The following is a 16,468-nucleotide window of genomic DNA, read 5'->3' as shown; positions in this document are numbered from 1 at the left end:
AATTATCAATCAGGCCAAAAGTGTTATTTATTTTTCTAATGTTAAGGCTTGGTGATCTGGCCGAAATCGGCTATCACAGTATCAGTCATTTAGTCTCCTGATAACGATATACAATAGTCAGGATATTGTATGATATGTTTATTAAATTAAATAAAAAAATATTATTGGTTTGGCAATACAAATACTCATATTACCTAGCTCTATTTTATATGCAAGTTAACTGAATATATTTAGGTATTGTGCTGTCAAATTTATAAAACAGGCCATTTAACGAGGTCAGTGCAATTTAGAAATTGTAAACAATTAATTTCTTCAAACAAAAAAATAACAATTTGAATCAAGTTACAAAAATAATATTAGTTGCAGCCTTACTTTTAATGTTTGGGGTAAACAAGCTTAACAATATAACTACTTAGTTGTTAAACACTTAAGAAGGAGAATAAATTGAGTGTCAGGATTTTTTGTCAACATAAAGATAAACATTCAGAAAAATAAAAATATATGGTAAGTATATGCATATAATCAACTTCTTATTGGATACAAAGGGCTTCTGGTTGAAATCCTGCGATAAAGCAATGCTTCACTAAGCAACCACATAAAGACCAGCTGTAAAATCCCAGACTGGACTGAGCGTTTCAGAGCTACTGTAAACTTTCGCAGTTGGTCACAAAATACTCAGCTGCTGATGAATGTTTCTTCTTGAGAATTTCCATCATTCATCCTGTATCTGTGCAGACTGAGCTAAGAGTTTAACTCCTCTTCTAATATTAGTCTAGGGTGTTTGACGTTCAGTAGCCAAACAGATAGAAAGGATGTGGAGAAGATGGAGTGAATTCAGACCGAAACGAATGTGAAGTACCATTGATTATTTCATAGGGGCCTTTATCCTGTCTCGTACTTCCTCCGTTTTTCTCCTCTATCCACTTTTTACCAATACTTGAGCCACCAGTTGCTTTTTCTCCGTTCCTCAGTGACCTGATCTTTTAAGGGTCTCCAAATGAGTATAACATGTGGGAGGTTGCCCATAAATCTAAGCAGCACGGTCAGTTTGCCACCTGTTTCCACAGGCTGGTGAGGTTCACTGAGAGTAATGATCCCTAGCTCCATTCTTCCGGTCGCAATGCGTGGAAATAGAAATACTTCGGTGAAGCTAAAGGGTGACAATACCTTTTATATGAGGGTTACATTCTTAAACATTTATATTGTTTTTGACTCATTTCCTCCATCAACATTTTGGTTTCGCTTTCCCATGTTTGTAACACAAAACCGCTGACTGACCATGAAAACTGGATGTTTCGGGGCCATTGCTGCTAATAAGACAATTCCCAGAAACACTCACCCAAGGCGGTCCCTTCACTGTTTACACTGATATCTACTTCAGACACACAAACCCCCTATAGGCTGTTAATGAATATTGCTGTTTTTAATCTCATCCAATGACCGAAAAAGTTCCCTCGACACCACTAAAGCAATCCACTGGCCTTCTGGACAATGTAGGGTTTTCATTCTCAGCGGTCATCGAATTTCTGGAAATGTCAGTGTGTCTTTGTAGGAGTGTTTCTCTGTAGGAGCATTTAGAGGAGGTATTATTTTATCTTTATCAGCAACCTTTTTTTTTACTGCAGCTCTGCTTCAGTTACTCAAGTGCAAAGGAGATTTGTTATAAATGGACTAATTCAAGTTACAAAACGTTCTAGTTCTAATTTTGGAGCGGGTAAAACAGGATCATCGTGATGTTCACTAAGGGCCGTTCAAATCGAAAGTATGTGATTTCAATGAGGGCTTGTTATTATATTGGATCCTCACAGACTCTGTTTACATGCATCACTGTGGATTCCAAGTGCAGGAAATCTATTTAACTACCTATATCAAATGTTTCTTCAAAAATGTAAAAAATAAAGCTGCAAGTACGATTCACTACACATACATCTTTGCAAGACATCTGTGTTGAATGTTGTGGAATAAGGTCAGAGTGTAGTTTGATGCAGTTGTCCAGAAGTACAAAACAGCAGCAGTTGGTCCTCGGCAGGACTAGGCCTCTCCAGCCTTCTGTGCGCTGCTTCCTGTCAGGATGTGGATACGGTTCCCCCACACAGAATTTGATCCCCAGGCAGATGTGCTGCTCCAGCAGTCAGCGTGTGTGTGGTGTGTGTGTGTTGTGTGTGTGTGTGTGTGTGTGTGTGTGTGTGTGTGTGTGTGTGTGTGTGTGTGGTGTGTGTGTGTGTGTGTGTGTGTGTGTGTGTGTGTGTTTGTGTGTGTGTGTGTGTGTGTGTGGGTGTGTGGTGTGTGTGTGTGTGTAGTGTGTTGTGTGTGTGTGTTGTGTGTGTGTGTGTGTGGGTGTTGGTGTGTTGTGGTGTGTGTGTGTGTGTGTTGTGTGTGTGTGTGAGTGTGTGTGGGTGTGTGTGGTGTGTGTGTGTGTGTGTGTGGTGTGTGGTGTCCCCTCTGCGTCTCATCTGCCTTGTGCGCTTTGCGGCTTCCGCCTCTTTTTTGTGCGTATTTCCCGGACTAACTACATTGAATATTTAGAATTGCAACTTCTGAATCCTGAATTTCACAAAATGCATGAACACAGAATATACTGTATTTTAGTTACAAGAAAAACTGTTTTTAAGTTTCATGATTATATCAACCGAAAACATACCTGGCTTTGCGTTACAACGCCCTTGACAACTCTGTGGAGAAAACACTGGCAGAGGAAATATTGTGGGGTAAAATGACATATTGTGGCTGAAGTCTCTCAGTATGTCTGTAATGGAGCCAACATTAGTCAGTGCTTGTGGCTTCTTCCAGTAAGTCCCGACCACATGGATAAATAGACGAGCAGTGAGATGAACTGATGACCTTTGTGGATAGACAATGTTAAAAAACATATCTCGAACTTCACAGGGCAGGAAAGATTGAGATAGTGTGTTGGGATGAGGGCCACACACAGACACCGCACTGTGGTCAATGCTAAGCCTTGGTTTCATAACATGCCAGCCTCCACTCTGCGTGTGTTTGAGTGAGCATGTGTGTTGTATATCATTTGACGCATTCTTGACTTTTCTTTTGTTGCTGTTAGGTTGAAAATATATATTATATTATAATATTATTTACAAGGGAACAGAAATATTCACAAAATGGCACAGAGACAAAAAGACATCGAAACAATTAGATATGATAGTGATAAGCTGAAAAATAAATATTGAAATATGGAGATTGTAATGTTTTTACAAAAATAATCTTTTCAATTCAGTTGTTTGAGAGAGACATGTTTATTTATGTTCCTCACAATATTGTTTAAATCATTTTCATACCAATTAATATTAAATCATTGCATTAATAACCCTATATATAGACTTATATTTTTCATTAAGTCTCAAAACCTCGCGCAATTCTCCTTTTTTTCTTTCATGATTCATGTGTGTGTCCTGTCCCTCTGTTCTTGGCATTTTTTGGAAAAAATCTGAAGACAGTGTGTCTGTGTATTCTGTTGTGGATATAGCAGCTCTCGGTTGTAGTTCACAAACGACCCACTGGGGAAGGTTCCTCGGGTGCAAACATTAGTGAATCCCTGACCGTTGAGCCTAGTTTTTCTTATGGTGGGATTGGGACATGACAATTGTAGCGGGGTCTGTGCCTAGAGCCGTTGCCCCCATCCATAAATGTGTTTGTGCTGGTGATTGCTGAATAGTATTAGGGGAGTAACAATCTCATTCCTCCACAAAATCAGCTTGGTCACGGCTGGTAAATGCAGAACAGGTTCCTGCAAACCGTGGAAAACGGATGACCTAATGGGGGGTGTAAAGCATCAGAGACGGATGGGATAGAGTTGTGAAATGTGTTGTGTGTGCGCGTGTGTGTGTGTGTGTGTGTGTGTGTGTGTGTGTGTGTGTGCACATGCACATGTGTGTGAGTGTCTCGTGTGGCAGAGTCCTTTGAAGCCTGTAGGGGGTTAAGAGGGAGGAGGGTAGGGTGGAGGAGGATGTATGGCCCCTCTGCAGGTTGGTTGTGACCCCCTCAGGGTCAGAGTACACTGGGGATGATGTCTCCTTTGAGGAGGTGATTTATAATGGCCACCTGGAGTAACTTATCTCCCGTTTCTCTCATGTCCTCCGCTCTGCTTGTGATGAACAGCCTGGTTGAAGGTCTCGGCCCACAGTCGAAGCGGCTGTTGTGCTGTGAGGTCGGCTTCTTGTAAGCTGTTTATTGGAACACTTAATGCAGAGATTACATTTTCCTGGACTTCAAATTCCTCAATCAACATCTCTCTTCTAACATATCACTTGTAATGGCAGTAATCCTATTATGCATTGATTTCCAGTCATCTCTTGATGGAAAAATAAAAAAACTAATATTTTAATTGTATATTCATTGATTCCCGGTGTCTGCCTTTGGTTGCATTTATTTCTATTTCTACTGCACGGAACAAATCCAGAGTGGCCGTGAACACTGAATATTTATCAGGAATTCAATTCAGTGATTTATAAAGGACAGTACACGTCTATACACACACAGATATTAAGCTACAAATTAAAGGAAAAAATTGGCTTCAAAGTCTCATTGAAAAAGTCAAGGTCTCATAGCATATTCTCATCATGAATCATCGCTGGCTCTTGTTCTAAAACAATCCCAATATCCTTCTTATTTGAATCATTTGACATCCTTAATTCAAGAAATGCCTTATTACACTGTATCTTTTCACTCTAGTTGCTTTTGTGTCATACTTCAACCATATCATCAAGGTATGTGTGCCTTGGTTTAAAACTGTTAAAGCCTTATAACCATGCACATGCTCATCTATAATCATGTATAGTTTGCAAATGTCATAGCCTCCTGTCTATTCTGCAAACTGCTTGTTGGAAATAAAGCAGGGCATAGGAAGGTCTGCATGATGATAGAAAGATGTACTGATAAAATATGGATGTCCATATTCCAGATGTTAATCATTCTGCTGTGCAAGTGACATCGATCTCTGTCAGCATTCCATATAATGTCCCCTTGGAAAACAAATATTTAGTAGAATATTAAACAAGGATATGTAAAAATTAGACTTTTCTAATAATGTAAGTTATATGAAAAAGGAAAGTGATAACTAGGAAAAACATATGGATCTGGTGTGGAAATTTCAATGTCAGTTTAGTTCCCATGTATCATTCATTTTATCATAGGAATGACACAGTCCACAGTCATGATACTTCTGTCACCACGGCAAACTTGACTGAATGTGAGTGAGGAGGAGGAAGGAAGTGTCACAGACTACAGTGATAATGTTTCTACAGAACTGAAAAGAGATTACAAACAAGGCCATGAAATGGCACATGAGCTGTCATCCCTGATTCAGAAACATTTGGAAAAGCTGAAGCCAGTGCGAAGTTGCAGGGCCACGGGTGACGAGCCGTGACTGAAGGTTCTCCAGCTGGAGTTATATGTAACTTTGTTCATGTATGTATGTATGTATGTATGTATGTATGTATGTATCTGTCTGTGTTTATGTTTGTGTGTGCTACACTGACTCTTAGTGTGTGTGTCTAGTTTGACAGCCTGTGTAATGTGTGGGGGACGTACTGTAGATCACATTTCGGGGTGACCTTGAGTGTGCCCTGTAGCTAACACATCAAGTGTATGTGTGTGTGCGTGCACTACGTTTGTAAGACGTAGACAAAAGAGAATGTGTGTAGCCAATTATGTGAGAAAAACAATGAAATATTTAAATCTAGAAATAAGGTATTTTTTCTAATATATCTAAATCTATAAAGTGCATTTACTTGCATGGTCATCTTTTTACTGTTACACATATACCTGTGTGATTTTCTCCCGTATCAATGTGCTGCTTTAGTTGAGGAAGAAAAGCCCTCTGTTAGCAGTGCTAAGCATAACAAAGATGGCCTCTCGCGTACTGTAAGACTCCTGCTGGCTTTACATCTTATAGCCTCTTTAATAGTCTGTGGAGCACACACTGGCTCTGTAGTAAACCTGCTGCTATATACCAAGCATGACAAACCCCCCCCCCCCCCCCCCCCCCACACACACAAAAAACTCTCTTTGGCAACAAGACAGTCCTGTGTTACCTAAAGTTCTAGAGTAATAACTTCATGCTGTAAATGTATAATATATCTGCTCTGCCTAATTTAAATGCTCAAACTTTAGACTTAGGCCCCCTTTGTCAATGCTTGGGGGACGTTGAGCTCTGAGAAAACGGGACAGTAAATGATAATCAAACTGTCATAAAGACCATTGTATGCATTTTATAGACAGAAACATTTAAACATATATCCCCAACTAACTTAATTATACATACAGTGAGGTTTTGTTATCGGAGAATATGTCCAAAAGGTGTGATTAGGGCTGAGGCGAGAGGGGTGAAAATGGATTTAGTGCTGTGTCAAGTCACACACTTTACTTTGAAATTAAATGCTTATTATGTGTAGGACTTGAACATAAATGTGGTGTGCTGTATACTGTGCAACCAGATAGTCTCACAACAAATGTACTAATTTTAGCCCTTGATCATCTAGTGTTGCCTCTTTAGATTTACACACATTTATTTTCCTTACCTTACATCCACTTTCCTGGAACATTGCTCTTGTCATTGCAATGCCCCTGTTTTCTTAACTCACTGAACTCATTTTTAATAGCTTTAAAAAAACAGAGCTGAGATGGGCAGAATTTATCTGAAAGCCAAACAATTTCATTTAACATTACATTCTTGTGTAGACAAACCAAGGCCACTGTGAGGGAGGACAGAACTGCTCCACAAACTTCCCTGCCGACAGAAACAATATCACCGATAGTGTTGGAAGGACACCGAGTACTAATAAAGTACAGCCTCTGTGTTTATACTATACCACATTCTGATTCAGCCTTTTCCTCACATAGTCCTGGAGAGGAATCCTCATGCTTATAAGGAGGCTATTCTTGGATTTTATGGATGCATTAATGGATCTTATGTTGGGATGTACACCTATATTTTTTACATAGGTTTCATAGTTTATAGTTGCTTGTGATTGTTTTTTTGCAATGCAAACTAACTCACGATTTCAAATCAGACGAATAATACATATTTTTTATCTTGATAACCCTATCTTAAAGTGTAATATACTGCAACATTTGCATGATATTTTTCTGCCATACTTACAGTATTTATGACTTTTTTGTACGATGACTTATTTACAACATTCTATTCTATAACCTTTGGTGATATGTTGCATGCTTAACTATGATCTTTTATTGATATTTTTATTATAAAACTTTACTATGACGTTTTAATATTTTTTATGCCAAACTATGCAACCTTTTTTATCACATTTTTAATAGATATGCTTCGTGCACAATTTTGTGGCATACTATATAATTATTTTTTTCGGACTTTTAATACGAGATAAACTCTATGATGACCTTTGTTTTACATTTTTAAGATATTTTGTGGCATGCCATGCTCAGATTTTCTTGAAATCTTCAGTTTTATGATACAAATATTCTAATAAAGAGAGCAGAAGAGGAAAGAGAGAGAGAGAGGAAGACATCCATCTGGTGCTGCACAACACATGTATCAGCTCTCTGACCACAGAGGTCTTCAGGGACCAGCTGCTGTCTGACCTGGTTTTATTCTCCACTGATAAATGTGTGCATCTTCAGTTACTTGATAGTAAAGATAAAGAAGGCTGCACAATCACTATGAATGCATAATAACAGTAGGCATCTTTTAATAAAATAGTTTACATTTTATGACGATTAACATTAATGAATGTTCTTCAAATGAACAGTGAATTCATCTTCTTCTTATATATAATAAGGATATTATCTTATCTGTTAATGTTTTACAATTCAAATTGGTTCCTTATTGGTTTTTCATTTTTCTTTCAAAATCAGCATTTCATAATGTCAGTGCTGTTTATAACTAAATAACCAAAGATGGCATTTTTATGGCACACAATACCTTGGAGTGATTTCAGTTCAGTGGCAGCAACAGTTAACACTTCAAGGCTGAGCAAGTTCAGAGCAATAATATTTATCCTCTCGGCATATGTGAATACATGTCTACTGTCTTACTGCACTTGGCTTGACTCTGTTTGGGTTCTGCGCTTCACTGCATCCATTGCCTGCTGGAAATGTTATTTCTCCTCTCAGAAGATAAACACTAAATCATCATGTCATATATCCAGTCATCTAAATACTTTAAGTAGTAGTACTATACTTTAGTAGTTTGACAAAAATAACCAATTCATGATACTGTATGTCAACTGTCCTATTTCGAGATTTATTTGGGATGTAAATGATTAGAATTATGCAAGAACAATTCATAAAAGGTGGTGTATGAGAAATAACAGGATTTTTTAATCTACATGTATGGGTTTTAAGTCATATTGATATTCAAATCTGTTGATTTTAAATTATTCCATTGGTCAGGAGTATTTCATTTATTAGAGGAAGAGATAACATAAACAAAACCATTAATTATATAGACATTCAGGCTCTATATTTTGGTATCACGCCAAAAATGGTAGATGGATTTTCTTTAATATAACAATGTCTTGCCGACCCACATTCAAAAGCACTATGAACACTTGCATACTCACACTTAATACACACACACACACACACACACACACACACACACACACACACACACACACACACACACACACACACACACACACACACACACACACACACACACACACACACACACACACACACACACACACACACACACACACACACACACACACACACACACACACTTCTTTCTGGTGAGTTGCGCTGTTCTGGTTCCAGACCTTATTCAGGTACATTAGGTCCATTCCAGAACAGTGTGACTGCTTTTAGCAGCACATATTCACACATCATGTGAATTGCCATGGTAACAGTGCAGAGAATGGCAGAACTATACAGTCTCTCTGGAAATGAGCAGAAATGTTGTTTGGATCCTTTGATTTATTCAGTTTTAAATATTCCTAAGGTCGCTGTAATGAAGTTTTACCTCTTTGACTTTCCTACAACCAGAATACTGTCCAGATGTTTTTGGCTGAGTCCAGTTTTTCTCTCCCTCTCTCTGTACAGCCAACATGTTGGACACCATGCTGCTGAAGAACGGATGGAAAGGGGGATCGGAGCGAAGGTTGGAGGAGAGCAGCAGCACAGCCCCGGTTCCACCTCAGAACATGCTTTGGTGTCACTGCTACCACCACTGCCCCGAAGACTCTGTCAACAACACATGCATGTACGGTGAAGCGCACACAATTCCATGCTCACTCTAACATGCACGCAGGATATACAAACGACTCTCTATTTAAGGTTAAAACAATAATGATTGATTATAAAAATCTTTTTTTTTTACTTAATCTAACATTTCTAGACCCAGTCTATCAACACTTTCATTAGTCAAACCACTTGCATTAATTCATTTTCGTTTAATGGCATCAGCTGTATGTAGCCTAAATGTAGGTGGTGCATATGATGTAATATAATTCAAAAGGAAGTTTCAATTCTGCATTTAGATTCAATAAATAACCTGTAATGATGGATATACAGTAATAATTAAAAGACTCCACTATCTCCATTTTGACAGGACTGATGGTTATTGCTTCACCATGGTTGAGGAGGAGGAGGGGGGTCATGCAGTCGTCACTGCAGGTTGTTTGGGTCTCGACGGCTTCGAGTTCCAGTGCAGGGTAAGTCAGCTGTGTGTGTGTGTGTGTGTGTGTGTGTGTGTGTGTGTGTGTGTGTGTGTGTGTGTGTGTGTGTGTGTGTGTGTGTGTGTGTGTGTCCTCCTCCATTAGCCGTTGTTAAGCCTTTAAGGGCTTTCCTTTACTCACCACAGCCCTTTATGAGACCTATTTAAATACAACTTGTCCAGCCCTCCATCAGTGGGAAAAAAACCTTTGGTGTTGTAAAACGTTCTTATTAGGAATATCTGCGGCTGTAAATACACACTACTCATTAGTGTTAACTGCGTGTGTGTGTTTTGGTGTTCGATAGGACACGTGGAATGCACGATCGAGGAGAACTCTCGAGTGTTGCACAGATCAGAATTACTGCAACAGAGACTTGCATCCTACTCTTCCTCCACTCATCACAACAGGTAAGACATACTTTTGTTCACGCAGGTTTTCACACACTGAAATCCTGCCCTACTTGAGGGCATTTTACAGCGGACTCATTCAGGCCATGCTGGGTGACGGGTAGTGACAGTTTAAACTGTTACAAACCACAGTATGGTGATGGAGTAAAGTGGCACATGCTGCTCCGGGGGGCAGCGAGGGAGAGAAAGAGAGAGGCAGGTGAAACAGAGCCTGCAGCCTCGGCTTGTTCTCTCACCCTCTAATGAAAAGGACAGCCTCTCCCCAGGGCCTGCTTGAGTTTCTTGCCTCGGGACGGATGTGAGATATCTGTCCATCTGTTACTCCGCAACACACCAACTCACACGCACACACATTCTTTCTCTTTCTCGCTCCCTGTCTCTGTCACACAAACTCACCCTTTCGCTCTCACACAGCCTCACACACATTTTGTCTTGACCTTCAAGCAAACAACAACAGACTGACATCGCCAGTCAGTTGGAGAGAAATAAATGACAATTATTATTTGGTCTTATTTTCATAATTTTGACTATCAATGTTTATCAGCTATGATAAGACGCTACTGCCAAATGATTATAACTGAGATTTGAGAAAAGGGCAATTTTTGCAACAACAAAGCAAGTAAATAGCTTCCAGGCAATCAGTGGTTATCCAATTCAAATAAACACTTGTATCGAAAATACTTTGGGGGTAAGCTTAGTTGCACCTTAATTGTTGATAATATTCCCTCATTGCAGAGAAAACTATTAAGAGCTTATATAGCTATATTTTTTACAATTTGCCTTTGCTTACCCATCCAACAAATCTTTGACTAAACCCAGAGCTATTATTTAACATGCAAGGTTTTCACAAGACACTTTGCTATCAATGCAGTTTTTTTCTTTCTTTTGTGTGTGTGTGTGTGGGTTCGTGCACACCATGGAGTCCCCCCGGGTTTCGAGCCTGTGTGTTTTTGTGTGTCTGATTGGCAGGAGCACGGCAGTAAGGCTAGAGTCCCAGAGCTGCTTTCGGCCTCTGGGGTTTCTGCAGCGATGTCAGAGTGACAGCTGATCTGTGGGATTCAGGAAGGGGATGTGATCGATCACACACTGAGAGAGAGGCGGGGGAGCAGAGCAGGGAAGGGTTAGGGGGAGGAAGAAGAAAAGGAGCTTGTCCCTGCCAGGGAAAATTAGAAAGATGTTAGAGCTGATAACAATGAACAAATGACTGTCACTACCTATTAATCACCTTACTCTCAGGACAGAATTATTCCCATTTAGTGTTGGTTAGATAATAAAAACTACATAACAAAATTGAAATAATATACATATTTCTTCCTATTTTTTAGATTACGTTGACAGCAGTATCCAGTACATGGCACTCTTCATATCAATCACCGTCTGCAGTATCATCCTTGGTCTCATCCTCCTCTTCTGCTACTTCAGGTAAGCATCCTGAAGACATCTAATGCATTTTCAACAACTTCCCAGATGTGTGTTGGTAAACATTTCATCACCTTCTTGTTGCAGATATAAGCGGCAGGAGTCAAGACCACGTTACAGTATTGACCTGGAGCAGGAGGAGACGTACATCCCCCCCGGGGAGTCCCTGAAGGACCTGATCGAGCATTCACGCAGCATCGGGTCAGGCTCTGGGTCAGGACTCCCTCTACTGGTAAGAGAATACAAGTGCACATCTGGCTCAACATCACAAGCTCAAATAACCTCAAATAACTATAATAAATGTCTGCATTATCCTTCAATTTTCACCTTGGGCTGGTTGGTATAAAAAAAATCCATTTCAATTCCTTTATTAGGAATTGTGTTTTTTATATTTTTTTATAAAATGGTCCAACTTTTACTGTTAGTGTGAAGGTCATAGAAAAGGCACATAAGTTGCCCATATGACATACATATATAATTATCAATATCATACCAATTATTCCCCTACTTTTCCACATTGAGACAAATGGACCACTTAACAGAAATTGTTTATTTTAAGTGCTTTTCATGGTGGTGCAACTAATTACAAAAGCAACAGGAAAGACATTTAATCATAAGGTAAGTGACTGTAATGATGGAAGTACAATTTTCAATATGAAGGTGTTTAATTAAATACTTTTCTAAAGAGAAATGTCATAATAAATAACACATGTTTTGCATTAATCTGTTACCAGGTGCAGCGCACTATCGCCAAGCAGATTCAGATGGTGAAGCAGATCGGAAAAGGGCGATACGGAGAAGTCTGGATGGGCAAGTGGAGAGGAGAGAGAGTTGCTGTTAAAGTGTTCTTCACCACAGAAGAAGACAGCTGGTTCAGAGAGACTGAAATATATCAGACGTTCCTAATGAGACATGACAATATATTAGGTAAGGTGACATAAATAGCGTGCAACATTTAATTAATCTAAGGACTGTCCCAAGTGTTGATGTGCCTGTGTGTCTGTTAAGATGAGCTTAAATAAAGGTAATATCTCAGGGTCATAAAATGTTTCTCATGTTGACCCAAATTGTTACTCTTATATATTTTACGTGTGCACACATTTCTTATTTCTGTCACGTCTATCCCCCAGGATTCATAGCTGCTGATATTAAAGGAACCGGCTCATGGACTCAGCTCTACCTTATCACAGACTACCATGAGAGTGGATCTTTATACGATTACCTCAAGTCCAACACCTTAGACGTCAAGGCTCTGCTCAAACTGGCCTACTCATCAATATCAGGCCTCTGTCACCTGCACACTGAGATATATGGCACACAGGGCAAACCGGCCATCGCACACAGAGACCTGAAGAGTAAAAACATCTTGGTAAAAAAAAATGGATTCTGTTGTATAGCAGACCTTGGACTAGCGGTCAAGTTTAATAGGTACAACAAACATTTTGTACTTTTAAATACTTTTACTATAGTTTAGGAAATTTTCCGACATATATCTCCATTTATTTGTGTTTCTCCTCCCTCTCTTAGTGACACCAATGAGGTGGATATCCCTCCTAACCTACGGGTTGGTACGAAGCGTTACATGCCACCTGAAGTGTTGGAAGAAACCCTGAACAGGACCTACTTCCAGTCTTTTATAATGGCTGACATGTATAGTTTTGGCCTCATCGTTTGGGAGATGGCCCGACGTTGCATCTCTGGAGGTCAGGAAAACATAAAACTTGTTTTAAACATGATATATTCGTAAATGTTTTCTTGATGATTTTACTAATTCCCACATAAATCTGTTTATCCTGAAGGCATTGTGGAGGAGTACCAGCTGCCCTATCATGACCTTGTGCCCACTGATCCGTCTTACGAGGACATGATAGAAGTTGCCTGCATTAAGAAACAAAGACCTTCATTTGCTAACCGCTGGACAAGTGATGAGGTATTCTAAATGTTTATCTTTATCACTTTCAAACATTTTAATTGTAATATGGTTAATTATATATATCTTTTTTATTTATTCAATTATTTAACAGGGACAGTGCACATTAATTAACATTTCTGTAAATGTACCAGAGTTAGCCAAGAGGCTATTTTTCATCTGTAGTCCCTGGACCGATTTTGTATGTCAACCTAAAACATAATTAATTTTAAACAAGTAAATACAATCAAATAAAAACATGCAATATAACAATATGCTTGTTTTATACAGAAGGAATACAACATTAAAAATAACACTTCTGTTTGCCAGGTTGTAACAAAATGTCTTTGTTTGGTTTATATTCTCCACATTCACAAATGTCGAGAAAGAGGTTCGTTAAATAGCTGTGATCGGTTTCTAACAAAAATACATTAGTTATAAATAGCAATAACCAATATGTGTTCAATAAAATCAGGAGTACATTTTTAAAGAAAAGCATTGGTCTTAAAAAATCCTTATAATTAATAATAAATCAGTAATGATCCATGAATTACAACCTTTTTAAAGGACTGATTTAAAAATGATGTCCATTTGTGTCTTTAGTGTCTAAGGCAGATGGGAAAACTGATGTCCGAGTGCTGGGCTCACAACCCGGCCTCTCGCCTCACAGCCCTGAGGGTGAAGAAGAGCCTGGCAAAGATGTTAGAGACCCAAGACATCAAACTGTGAGAGAGAGAGTGAGGATCTCATCACCAGAGACTTGTCACTGCCACTGGCACAGCGCCACTTACACTGGCCAATGAAGGAAGGAGGGGAGAGACTGTGAACGAAAGGACAAAAGAAACTGACAGCGAGGATAAGCAATGAGGATAACAGTCTGCTGGCAGCCCAAAAAATTAGGGGCAAAATATTTATTATGTCAGGGGAGATATGCCCTTCCATTGTCTGAGCCACCTCTGCCTCAGAACAAATGTTCAGGTGTTGCTTTCTGTGAAAGCTGAGTGGTTGTCACTTGCAAGAGAGGAGCACTAAATTCCCTGTGATTTGTTCTGAATTGAGGAAGCTCCTGCTCTGCTCTTCTAAAGCCATATAGCAGTATTCTATGTGCAGTTTTGTGTACTGTTACAGCTGCTTTCACACCGTCAATTCCATTCATGGTGACTGTCATCCATCTTAAGGAAGAAAAACATTGATCAAAGACTTAATTGTAAATTATATAATTTTGTGGAACAAAGCCGAGTAAGAAAAGTAAATGAATTATAAAACATATGTCCAGCAGAAACAGATTTTTTTTATAAATGTACAATGAATTTCAATATTAAAAAAAACCTCTGCCTAAACATTTGTCATTAAGGAATTTGGATTGTCTTTCAGCATTAGCTGAGGCCTTGCTCTTTCTCATCATCTATTCTTTCTGCTCACAATTCATTTGTACATAATCAAGCTGGAATCTATTGATAATTATTACATTGCTGGATGTCATGTGTTTTTGAGGATTTATCTGTGTAAAGAATATTTCCCGTCCACTCTACCACTATGGCATGTGCCTTATTTAATCTGTACATAATGTGATTAATGAGTGTATGAGTGGATCTGGATGACATTCCCCAATAAAAACTATTATGTGTATCAAAGGTTTGTCTATTTATGTTAAACGCTGCTCTAAGATTCTTGTTATTAATAACTTAATGCAAACAAATTAAATCCTCATGTTCAATATATAAATATGTTGTATATAAATAAGATGTATCATTACATTTAAATATACAGCAATAACATTTCGAATTAATGCGTAAATATACCAAAACATATCGTAGTGTGCTGAAATTATTGCAAGTTGCATAATCGAGTACAACCCAGTCTCACGGCATTTCGTGTAAATAGTCACAACATTTAATCTATTGATTCGTGTTCACCAACACGATTTACCCATTTTTTCGTGTCACACAGAACGATTTTAAAAGCAATGTATTTCTATTGGTAGTGTGTTTCGTGCCTGCAACACGTCTTTTTGTCTGGTCGGGTCTTGGAAGACCGGAAGCTGTGTGGTTCATAAAAACATCTTCTTACTCAATATCAAGCCACGATTATTGTTTTTATTTTAAATCGTATAATGTCAGACTTTCTTTGCCGTCCGTGAGGAAAAGAAATGGGCCTCAGAATACTGAAATCTGTATTTTTTAAATATGTTTTTCCTTCTAATTTGTTATTCTTTTCTAAATAACACACTGTTATCCTTGTTTTTGTTTAATTCCACAATCTCTGGCTTTTTTGGCCTCCGTCAGGAACTGAATTTCAAAATAAAAATAACCGGAAACAGACGTAGGCCTATATGGGACATTTTGAGCATCAGCTGATACACAGCCACTGAACTGATTACTCAAGATCCTCAGCTATGGTTTAAGCTTGGTGATTGAATGTTTTAGCCGCAATGCACGTTGGGATTTGGTGTTAATGCAATGGAACAAAACCACGGCTGACTATCCAAAACTGGATTATAATGGGACCAGCTTGTGTCCATAATCGATCAATGTTTATTTATATAGCCCAATATCACAAATGTTACATTTGTCTCAGTGGTCTTCAGAGTGTGTACAGCAGGGGTGGGGAACCTGCGGCCCCCGGGCCGTATACGGCCCTCGAGGTAATTTATAAACACATGCAAAAAAGAAAAAAATTAAAGAAATCTAGACCGCAAAAAGATTAAACAAGCGAGTGCCTGTTTTTCCTGGCCAAGGTCAGGGTCCTTGAACACAACACAAGCCTTAACGTGGCATCACGTGGTATATGTCTCGTCTGACAGGGGTGCAGTTCTGACGGAGAGCACCAGAACACCGCTCCACTCCTGCACTTCCAAAAATTGCAGTACCGATAAGGAGCCGTACACATGCCGCCGTTTTTGCGTGGCTGTGTCTTTAGTTGTAAGCCTAGTGTCGATCTGTTCATCTGTCATACTGATCATACAGTCAATAACTTTGTTGTTATTAGCATCTGGTTAGCTAGCTATGCTAACAAATATAAGAAGCTTTTTCTACAACCAGTGAGGTAAAGGCACATCTTTATATGATCATTATAGT

The 16,468-nt window shown here is 39.0% G+C and overlaps 1 protein-coding gene across 1 annotated transcript in view; it reads left to right on the top strand.

Annotated features, from left to right (window-relative positions):
• Nucleotides 1-15,018, top strand: part of bmpr1bb (bone morphogenetic protein receptor, type IBb) — a 54,690-nt gene extending 39,672 nt beyond the window's left edge. The window contains exons 5-14 of the mRNA XM_034095797.2: nt 9,043-9,202; nt 9,551-9,653; nt 9,961-10,063; nt 11,389-11,485; nt 11,570-11,714; nt 12,217-12,409; nt 12,613-12,910; nt 13,010-13,185; nt 13,282-13,412; nt 13,995-15,018. Coding sequence (XP_033951688.1) covers nt 9,043-9,202; nt 9,551-9,653; nt 9,961-10,063; nt 11,389-11,485; nt 11,570-11,714; nt 12,217-12,409; nt 12,613-12,910; nt 13,010-13,185; nt 13,282-13,412; nt 13,995-14,120 — 1,532 coding nt within the window. The 3' untranslated portion in view covers nt 14,121-15,018. The remainder of the gene's footprint in view (nt 1-9,042; nt 9,203-9,550; nt 9,654-9,960; nt 10,064-11,388; nt 11,486-11,569; nt 11,715-12,216; nt 12,410-12,612; nt 12,911-13,009; nt 13,186-13,281; nt 13,413-13,994) is intronic.
• Nucleotides 15,019-16,468: the final 1,450 nt, after the last annotated feature.

The sequence above is a fragment of the Pseudochaenichthys georgianus genome, chromosome 12 (assembly GCF_902827115.2).
Source record: "Pseudochaenichthys georgianus chromosome 12, fPseGeo1.2, whole genome shotgun sequence".
NCBI classification, from domain to species: Eukaryota; Metazoa; Chordata; class Actinopteri; order Perciformes; family Channichthyidae; genus Pseudochaenichthys; species Pseudochaenichthys georgianus.
Note: the sequence above shows the minus strand (reverse complement) of the source record. Positions and strands in the feature narration are given on the sequence as shown.